This window comes from Gekko japonicus, unplaced genomic scaffold, assembly GCF_001447785.1.
Source record: "Gekko japonicus isolate JY-2015 unplaced genomic scaffold, Gekko_japonicus_V1.1 scaffold3632, whole genome shotgun sequence".
Classification (NCBI taxonomy): Eukaryota; Metazoa; Chordata; class Lepidosauria; order Squamata; family Gekkonidae; genus Gekko; species Gekko japonicus.
Window position 1 is genome coordinate 996 of NW_015171609.1, and position 11,021 is coordinate 12,016.

At 44.5% G+C, this 11,021-nt stretch overlaps 1 protein-coding gene across 1 annotated transcript in view; it reads left to right on the forward strand.

Moving 5' to 3' along the window:
- Positions 1 to 6,527: 6,527 nt before the first annotated feature.
- TFCP2 (transcription factor CP2) overlaps positions 6,528 to 11,021 on the forward strand; it is a gene marked incomplete at its 5' end in the record, with an annotated part of 32,224 nt that continues 27,730 nt past the window's right edge. Inside the window, 2 exons of the mRNA XM_015419922.1 lie at positions 6,528 to 6,712; positions 9,297 to 9,373. Of these exons, the coding sequence (XP_015275408.1) occupies positions 6,528 to 6,712; positions 9,297 to 9,373 (262 nt within the window). The remainder of the gene's footprint in view (positions 6,713 to 9,296; positions 9,374 to 11,021) is intronic.

Here is an 11,021-nt window from a genome sequence, read left to right on the forward strand (position 1 = left end):
GGTCAGCCTTGAGCATTCTGCAAATACAATTGGGGACCTGTTAATACTTTCAAGAGGGAATTCCCTCCCTCCCCATTGCTGCCAGTTCCCCTTAGCTCACTTGGTGAGGGTGGAAGACTCGTAGGGGAGGATTCCCCCCCCCAGCAGTTCCAGACCCCTCTAGCTATGCTTAGCCTGATGGTGACAGCAGTGGTGCCTGGGAGCCGCTCTAAGCCCAGTGTCTTCCACTGCTGAGGCCAGGCCTGGAGCCTCTCCCAAAGTGCTCCACCATAGAGCAAAGAAGATGGTGAGGGTAAGGAGTTGGCAAAGAAGGTATTCGCAAACTGAGGAACCCTAAGTTCTGACTGCCTTTTCTCTTCATTCTGCTGTCTCCAAATCTGCCCAGAGATGTGGGCAATTACAGCAGTCCAGCTTGCAAGAGTGAATAGTGGTTCCCTGTTCTCCATGCAGGTTGACTTCTTAAGTTCCGACAAGAACGGAAATAATGCCCCTTCCCTGTTGCCTCAGATCTGACACTAATCTAGAGGAGATCCATGCTTTATTTATGAACAGTTGACTATATTGGTGGTCTTCAAATGCAGGTGCTTCATACATCAGTATGTAATCTGTGATTTTAGTCAGAATGGAGAAAGCATCCCTTTTTTGGCCTTCCTTCTGGATGCAGGAATTAGAACATATTGATGGTTCTTCGAATCTAGCAGTATTCTAGTTCCTGTAATCTGGTTAAACAATGACACTGGGATTGTGGGACAATTTTGAGGGGAATGGCACACTGCCATTCTGGAAACTTGATAAGTGTTTTCTACAGTTGTAGGTTGTGACAAGCAGGTTTAATCAATGATGTAAACAGCCGCTATAATTTCCACTTACCCTCACTGTGGGAAGAAAATTACTAGATTCTTTGGAGCAGTAATGGTGATGCTCCTAGAAGCTCTCAGAACAAGAATGTGCTGTGGCTTTTGTGAAGGGTAAGGCTCAGTCATGCCTAGAAGTGTGAAGGCCTGGAAATAAAACAAAAACATTCAGCGGAAAAAAACTTTTTCCTCCTTTTTTTTTTAAAGTCCTTTTTTTCAGTTTTTCCAACAGAAACACTGGGATATTTGGGGGAGTACAGAGAAAAACTCATATATAATATTTTCTATTTTAGAAAGAGAGATGCTTTCAAAGATAAAGTGGGCATGCTGTAGACATATACAGCTCTTAAATCCAAGATGTTGTTAAATTAGTAAAATTAGGTTTGATAGGACTATAAATATTGCATATATTTTAGTTTTATTCCAAATATCTTTTTTTAAAAAAAACAACCAGGATCTCTCCCCCCCCCCCCCCCCGCAACCCTCTGTTGTCCTTTTGTGGATGACATTTTCACCTCTCCCTCAAATCACTGTGCCACACTTATCCACAGACTGGGTAATAGGAGGGAGAAGAAAGATCAGAAGGAGGTAGGGCAGAACCTGCACCGAAGCCTCAGAGGGAAACTGAAAAGATTAATTGGGAATTTATCTCTCTCTAACCAGATAGCAAAAATTAAAGTACATGTGCTAAAATAGCATAAGGTGCATCAGTTTGCAGTTTTCTCTCAAGTACCGGGTGCATCAGTTTGCAGTTTACTCTCAAGTACTGGCTATATTTGCAGTTGTGCTTGTGCAAGACTAAGGCATAAGTTATACATTCCATAAATATGTATTTTACAAGGTTATATGCTAGGTAAGTTATAAATTATACCTTTTATGTTGTTAAATTAGTAAAATTAGGTTTGATAGGACTGTAAATATTGCATAAATTTTAGTTTTAACCCAAATATCTGTTTTTTAAAAAAACAACCAGGATCCCCCCCCCCCCCCCCTCTGTGAGGATGTAATGAGTAGTCCACAGAGAAGATGATGCAGCCAGTTAATAGCAGTAAATGGTTAGATCTGGCCTAAGGATTCTGGATTTTGTTACTATTTAAATTATTGTTAAACCTAAATTGTGTGCTAGCAGAATGGGTGTCCTATACAGTACTGAAGTCTTTGTTTAAAATACACAGCAAGTCACAGCTAATTTGCTTGTTTAAATTTGATGGAACCTTTTCAAGAAACCTAAGAACAGTTGATAGGCACGTTACACTTTTTCTGCAGTATTCCCTAAAGGAGTAGGTACATACCTGTGGTGCTGCTGGATTGTCACAATTGCAGGGTTGTGTTTCCTCTATGGCATACAGTGCATTTTGCTTGGTTCTCCTGATACGCTAGGTATGCCCCATCCTTGAAAAGTAATTTGGCCGTGGTCATTAGGGAGGCTAGGTCTTCGGCTTTGGTGGGAGATCTCCTTCCCCCACTGATACTGTTTGCTGCTTCACAGCTGGACACCAGAGGGGAATGTTTGGGGAAATGGGGGTGTGTGTCATCATGATAACTCCATGGTGTCACTTCCAGCGATACTGGGAAGTGATGTCATGTCAGGCAACTTTCTACCATCCACCTGGAACTATAGGGTTTATGGTTTAATCATTGAGTTGTGGATGCTAGATTGTTGCAGGCAACATAGTGATGTCACTTCCAGGTTGTGCCAGAAGTGACTTTGCTATTATATCTCCCACTGGTTGCGAGCCTCAGGTTGGCAGCTCAAGTGGTGATCAGTGTTCTGTTAATCTGATCATATCTAGATTTAAATACTGTAATGTACTCTGTTTGGGGCTACCTCTGAAAACTGTTCAGAAACTTATGTTAGGCTGTGGTCACACGGAGCATTAGCCACGCTACAGAGATGGAAGATAGGCGGATTTTCCGGGCGCGATCACAGCGCCACATCTGGGAAGCGTAGAGCTCCCGTGGCGAACCTGAGGCTTCCTGCCAAAGATGCGGGGTTAAAAACTAGTACCTCCGAGGTACTAGTTTCCGGAAACCGCGGGGCAAGGGCGGGCGCCTGGTCGTGTTTCCGGTGTTAGGTCTTGGCATCCGGCACCCGCCCATGTCCCGTCGCTAAAAGGTTTTCTTTTTTCAAGTCTCCACGGGATGCGCACAAGCACCCAACAGCGCATGCGCATACTTTGTTTAAAAACAAACAACACAGCCCCCTCCTCTTTTCCGTACCCCCCCAACTCCTGGCTCGGCCTGCTCGAGAGGAACTCTCTGCACCGGACGGCAGAGGGGGAGGTGCAGGGGAGGTGTGGTGGGAGGGCAGCCCGGCTGAAGCTCCTCCCAGAGGGGACCGGACAGAGGACACAGTTTGCATTCCTCTGCAGCCCTGGAAGGGGTTAAACCCGCGGAGCCTTTTGCTAGAGAGGCCACTTCTTTGCCGTGCCGCAGGATTGTCCTGTGATCGGCACCTCCCCCCTAATCACGGGACCTTGACGGGACCTCTACGGGACGTCTGATTGCGTAGCCGCGCGTTATTTTGCTCCAGGGCAAACAGCCACCCACCCACCCCGCATTTTCCTGCCCGTGTGACCGGGGCCATAGTCCAGGATGTGGCAGCCAGGTTATTAAGGGCTGGATCCAGGGATTATATCATCCCTGTGTTGAAAGATATATACTGGCTGCTCATCTGTTTTCCCAGGGGCTGGTTGTTGTTTGTATTGTTCTAAATGGCTTGGGGACTGGGTACTTGGATTACCAGCTCTCATATTGTGCAGCTTGCCATCTAAGATCCTAATTTACTTTCCTTTTGCCACCTATTCAAAACATTTTTAACCAATGCTTTAACTAAGGAGTTCCATCATTTTAGCTGTTTTATGGTCTGTTTCTACCTGAAGGCTGTTCTTTCAGATTGCTATGTTTATTTTATATGCGTTGTACTTTTGTACCATGGCTCATTTTTATTGGCATGATTTGTTTTTATTCCTTGCTTCATTTTTTAAAACTATTTTTAGGTGTGGACCACTTCAAATAGGTTTGAAGAAGACGCGTACAAATTTTCTAAATAAATAAACATTCACATTCTGAAGTATTAACCTTCAAAAGAGAAATTTTTAGTTGATCCTTTTATTCAAGAATATGATATAGACTTGATGTCTCCTTCCTATTACATTTTTAAACATTTGCAATCAGAAGGGGCTAGAAATTTAATGAAGATTAGGATTTCCAGTATGGTAGCCTGCAGACCATACTGGTATTTCAGGGTATTTTACTTTTGCAAGAAATCTCTTTGCGTTCAGTCCTTTGTGGCTGGTTACTTTTCCAATAGAGACCCCAGAAATTTGCCTGAACTCATCTAGATGGCATTTCCGTACTACAAGTACTTTTATATTGCGTTAACTATTGTGATTCTCTCTTCCACTTTCATTGGCAGTTGTGGGGAGGGTGCTGACTAGAGTACATAGTGTAAAACGGTCTTAACTTGATATTAATAAAGAACTGTATTCCTGTATTGGGCTTACACAGAATGATGGTTTTCACGGGTGCCAATCTCCAGGTGGGGCCTGGAAACACCCCCCCCCCAGTATTACAGTTGATCTCCAGATTACAGAGATCAGTTCCCCTGGAGGAAATGGCTGTTTTGGAGGGTGGGCTCTATGGCGTTATACCCTACTTAAATCCCTTCCCTCCCTAAACCCCACCTCCCCAAATCTTCAAGTATTTCCCAACCCAGAGCTAGCAACCCTATTCACACAGGGTGATGAAGAATGGGATCCCGTGGAAGATTTCCAGAGGAAAGGGCTTTCTGACTGCACAGTCCTGCTTTCTTACCTCCCACCACCTTCTGTGGCCCATAATGCCCACAACAAGAGGGGCCCCCAGGAACATTTTTTGGGGGAAGTTGGAGGTCTGCCACTGGAGGGTGAATCTGCAAAAATCACACACAACCCCTCCATCCATAGAAATCTTCTGTTGAATCCAGTGTGATACCTGGAATAAGGATATTGTTTGACATTGGGTCTAGTCTCAGGCTTACACAATTAAATTGCATGCAGTTAAAATGAACGGAGTTTGTTATGATCCTCCTGGCTAATGACGTGTCAGACTAATTACCCATTTGAAGTGGGATGCTAGCAGCAACAGGGCAGGGCTCGTAGTTAAGGCAAGCTCTGGTAGGAAATGGGGCTTTCCCTGATAGTCGTCTTCCCACCCATAACTGGTAAGTCTTCTGTATTTCTGGGGCAGGTTGAGGCAGCTTCAAGCCCTGGTTTGTCAATGCATCCTCAGTGATGAGGGAGTGGAACCACCTAAAACTTGTGTAAGGGATATGTGATGGTTCAGGCTACTCGTGCGCAGAGTAGCTTCTCTTTGAGGCATGTGATGGTGGGTAGAGAGAGCAGGGCTCTTTTCAGTCACACCATTTCCCAGGGGCTGTTCATTTTGGGGAGAGAGCTGGTCAGCCTTGAGCATTCTGCAAATACAATTGGGGACCTGTTATACTTTCAAGAGGGAATTCCCTCCCTCCCCATTGCTGCCAGTTCCCCTTAGCTCACTTGGTGAGGGTGGAAGACTCGTAGGGGAGGATTCCCCCCCCCAGCAGTTCCAGACCCCTCTAGCTATGCTTAGCCTGATGGTGACAGCAGTGGTGCCTGGGAGCCGCTCTAAGCCCAGTGTCTTCCACTGCTGAGGCCAGGCCTGGAGCCTCTCCCAAAGTGCTCCACCATGCCAGCCAGGCCCACAGTGGCTCCTGGAGTGCTCTGGTGTGTTGGCCAGGCAAGGAGCCGCTCCCAGCATCTGCTACTGCCGGGTAAGGAGCTGGGCCCGGCGTCCTCCACTATGGCAACCAGGCTTCTTGTGATGGTGGCCACTCCCGGCTCTAATGCTAAGTGTGTTGTCTGTGCATGCACGGACTTTTTGCATTTGGCAGGCAGCTTAACCTCCCCCAATGTGTTTTTGTTAAGCGTTGGGATTTTAACCTCCCCCAATATGTCTTTGTTAAGTGGGATTTTAACCTCCTCCAATATGTTTTTGTTAAGATTTGGAACTTTTTTTTCAAACCTAGGGCATCCCCCAAATTTGCAGAAAAATCTCTTTAGCATCAGTGTGGCCCCGATCCGCAGATTTAGGTATCTGCAGATGGGGGCCAGAATTCGCTATTAGATATATAGATGGTGATACTTCATATTAATACCTTGGAGGCCAGGAGTGCAGTTGCTAAGAGAAGAAAAAATCCAAATCCAACTCATTCTCTAGGTCAATCATTATGAGCTGGCTGACCCAGGTTTCTGCTTAGGAACTCTTCTGCCTATTTAGACACTCGGAGAGAACAGCTAGTGATTTTTACATCTGCTTTGGCTGTTAGAAGGGCAAGAGCTGTGGTGGGGCATCATAGGCCGTTCTTTCAACCATTCTCTCTTCCCTTCTTGTATCTTGTGCACTTTAGTCTTATCCTGGGTATGTTTGTGTTCTATTCTTGCCATTTCCTGTGTTAAGCTTTTTCTGGAAGCGCACTTGAACAGTTTTTTAATTAATGAGGCAGGGACTAAGTAGTTTAAACAACAGAAACTGAATTGTACAGGCAAATGTATTTTAAAAGAAGTTGTAGGTCTTGGGGGGGTTACTTTTTGCAAAACAGGAGTGTTAATTGTAAATATTTTTTTAAAAAACCCCACTGTTGAGTGAGACTAGATCCGGGGTCCTGATCACTGATTTCTCTTTCAGCGATGTCCTGGCTTTGCCCATCTTCAAGCAAGAAGAATCCAGCTTGCCTCCTGACAATGAGAACAAAATCCTGCCTTTCCAATATGTGCTGTGTGCGGCCACTTCCCCTGCTGTGAAACTCCATGATGAAACTCTCACCTATCTCAATCAAGGTGAGCGGCATTTCTCTTGCCAGAGGTCAGCTGGGAGAGGCTGGTTTATGGCCTCAGGAGCACGTCCTGTGCGCTCATATTGCTTCCCTGTCTCACGTCCACCTCTATGCTCACTTCTCAGAGTGTGTGTGTGTTCCTTTGTTCTCCTGTCAACTGGACTACTTCTGAACTGTCAACAACAGACTAGAAAGGTTGCTGTATTCCAGCGGAAGAGTGTCAAAGGGAGACTCCTGTGATGAGCAGCTGAATGTGCCATTTCCATTCTGGTCTGGCATATTTGAATATGGGCTCAGGAGGGACTGGGGCTAGTTAGCTCACTGCAGAAAGCAATTGTTCCTTCTTGCAGGTACACTAAGTACACTAGTTCATTCTGCTTTGCCAGTTCTTCAGTAGTTGTAGTTCACACATGCCCCCTGTGACTCAATCATTTACTCTTCATCTGTGCTTTCCGATGTAAAGTGTAACACTGCGGAATGCTGGGTGCCTTTCTGTCTCCTTCCCCTTTCTGTTCGTAACCTCGTGTGTATATCTGTCCCTGGCAACTGGACAGGACACTTGTTGTATCTAGCAAAGTGGGCCCTGGCTCATAAAAGTTTACGGCACAATAAATCGGGTAGCCTTTATGATGCCGGAAGATTATTTGTCGAGCTGTTAAAGAGTGCTTATGGGGAAAGTGGGTATAAATATTTGGAGATTGAGTATGAAACAACAGAGGTGAAGATAAGTATGACAGCAATCCTAACACCTTACCAGGGCACAAGAGTGCTGCCTAGAGCATCTAGGACCTTGGACCCCTTGGGATTTACATGTAGAATAACCAATTCATTTCCATTCTACATTGGGCCATCCAGCCAAACCTAATCCTTTTTGTACAAAGGACAAACTATTTTGGCCCAGGCTACTTGTCCATTGTGGAAGTTCAGAGCCATTAACAGATGCTTAGGAGGTGAGGCAATCATTTGAATAATTTTCCTGATTGCTGACAGTAGCCTCTAACCTCACAGATGGAGATTTGCACTGGATTGGCTAAATCAGCTTGTCACTCCTAAAGAGGACGTTCAGGATTTTCCCTTGTCTTCAGCAGAAAGGGGGGTCCACAGGAAGTTGGGTAGGGGTTAAAGATTCCTCCATCATCTTGGTTGCTACAAGCAACTCTGCACATGCTCTGAGGAACTTGCTACTGCAATGTCCTTAGCTGCATTACGTCAGCTGTTCTGCTTTTTATTTGAAAGTCTGTCTGCTGTGGTATTGTGTGTCCTTCCCTGCATTTGTGTTTGTCCCTTTTTCCCATCCCTTCCTTTTCCCATCGTCCTTTTCTATTTCTCCCCTCTTTTATAATAAATATTTTATAAAGATATTTTTTGCATCACTTAGCACAATCTATTTCACTAGGTTATTTCTGTTAATCTCTTCCCTATGTGGTAGATCGCACAGGCACTACTTAGTTTGTTATAAGGTTTTTTCCAGGGCTTCCACCCTGTTACTTCATTATTGGCCTAGTGCTAGAAGGATACCTTCTCAGCTGGTCAGTTTAGATATTCTCTGGATGTCTCTGAGTAGCGACAGCTGGTTACCAGGGGCTTTCCAGGAACCCCTTGGTGTAAGAATGTTTCCCAGCAAGGAAAGCCACCTTCCCCCTGTTGCTTGCATAACAAAACGTTAGACCAGATTTCATGTGGAATATGTGAATTGTTATCATTTGAATATATTGGATGTAAATCAGTGAGCTGGAGTTGTGTAGCACAAAAAGACAGGTATTCTATGATGTAGTTGGGGCATTTGTGTATGTTTGAATTTCTGAAGCATGCTGTCTCAGAGGGCTGGAGTACAAGCAAATATTTAATTTAGAATCCACTGAAAACAGCTACCGTTTTACAAGTGGTAAAATTACACCTCTTTTACCAGTTGTATCCTAGATACTGTTCCAAGAAGCCCAAACTTTGAAGATGTTTCACTTCTGTTAACACCACCAGTATTAAAAGAAGTGAAACATCTTCAAAGATTGGGCTTCCTGGAACAGTATCTAGGGTACAACTGGTAAAAGAGGTAGCAGGAAAATGGCAGACTTTGTTTTAGACTATTAACAGCACCACCAACAACAAAACCTGCAGTTTTTCTGCTACCTGTAAAATGCGGGTTTGTATACAGACTGATTTCTCAAGTGCAATGGGAATGATTTACCTCTTACAATTCCCCTGGCAGTTGGCCTGGTGACTCACTGGTATGTTAGATCAAGCATATTCCTATACCTATGCTATCTTCCACTTCCCAAAGCTTCATACAGATCAGTAGAGCGATGCAGTTGACTGGATCAAATTGCAGCAACTTCTGATTGAATCAATTGTACTCCTAAATGAAAGTGTTGTGTTAAGGGGTTGTATGAATGCACAAGTGGATATGCCCTTCACTTTAAAAACCCTTTAAAACATCTGAAGAAGTGTTCCAGCTTTTGGAAGGGGGAATGTGGTTATGCTTTCCATAGGTGCTAGCAAATGTTTGCAGTTCTTTTCAGTTAATCTTATTATACGATGAACTGGTCAAATGCAGACCTATTTTTGTGGTAACTATACAAGATCTCCTTCAGGTCAGTCCTACGAAATCAGAATGCTGGACAACAGGAAAATAGGGGAATTGCCTGAACTGAACGGGAAGCTTGTAAAGGTGAGTTGACTGCTTTTGCAGATGATGATCCTTTCTCTCCAAGAGACTCAGGATAGTTAGTTTAAGCAGTACTTTAAACAGATGTCTGCATACAGGGTAGAGTCAATTAAGCATAGTGTTAGTGGATCTGACTACAACTGAGGCCGCCTTGGTTCAAATCCTCACTCAGCCTTGATCCCCTCATTGAGTGACTTTGGGCCAGCCGGACTCAGGCTAACCCATCTCACAGGGGATTCTGTCCTATGCAGCTGGAGTGGAGCAGAGCTGAGCTCCACTGGTCTTCTGTGTCACCTGAAATAGTGTCCCCCATGAGCCATTGGAACCACAGGAACAGCATAGGATCCAAGATAGGGTTGTTAGAATAAAACCATGTTCACCAGCCTGATCTGTAGGAGGAATGCAAAAGATAAGTGTAATTCTGGTGTCCTCTGGATTGAAAGAGATGGAGGAGCCCACCCAAAGCCATTCCAGTGCAGCTCCTGGACAAGAGTCCAGTTGTTCAGGGTTTGATTTCTAGTGGTAGTTTGGTTTACAGGTCATGACCCTGGAAGTGCTAGGGATTGCAGTCTACTAAAGGAAGTTTAACAGACAGGAGGACATGGTGACGGACAGCAGGGGCACCAGTGAATAAGGCAGGGGTCTCTACTGAGAAGGGAAGAATAGTTGCCAGATGTGCAGTTAACTCAGAATCTGGGCTTTATGAGGCCTTTATGAACCCCCAAATTTAAATATGACAGATTATCTTAATAGCAAACTAAAAAAAAAAGATCCTGTGGGTTGCTGAGAGACAGCTTAAATGAGATACTTTTCTCTCAGAGGATTTTGGCCCTTAATGAATTCACATAAAGAACACAAAATAGAAAACCATTATAGTAGTTTTGAATCTGGATTATGAAGGGCATGGCTTACAGTCGTTAATGTAGAGGGTATCCAGAGCACTATACAAGGGCAGCGGGCAGAATGATCACAGAATCCAAGGTGGCTTTCAGTAGACCATCATTCATGTCTTGCATAAGGTGTCCTGAAGGTTAGGAGCCCGTGTAAGTTTTGTTGGTCCCAGGAATAGAGTAGTTAAACAAATGCATGAAAGACATTAGAATTTTTTAGCTAAGAGTGTTTAGTCTTCACTTGTCAGAGGAGGAAGGGTGGGAGAGAATGTAGAAGCAGTGGCTAGGAAAAGACCACTTGCTGGAAGACCATCTTAATGCAGTGAGAACTATCGTGCTGCACATTTCTGCTTGATCTGAATTGAGATTACACCTGGGGAACAAAACTGCTGTGCGGTTCAGTTCTTTCCAGTCTGGCGCAGTTGTTCTGAAATGGGCACCCATATTCTGCATCTTCTGAATATGAAAGTGGCATCATTTTAGATAAGGAAGAGGCAGAGTGTGTGTGGAAAGTAACTGTGCTAACGTGCCTCAAACAAAAACAGCCTCCCTTTCAGGCAAAGGTGGCTTGTCTTTGAAGCTTTCTAGTTGCTTCCTCTCCCTCTGTGGTTGTTGCATGTTAATGTAAAGTCTTTGTCCTGTGGCAGCCAATCTGAAAGAGCCCAAGTAGATGTGCTGGAAGAAATGTTTGGATCTCTCCCCAGGCTTTATTTTTTTAAGCTAATTAGCAGCGCCCCCCCCCCCCCGCTGCTTTGAAAATG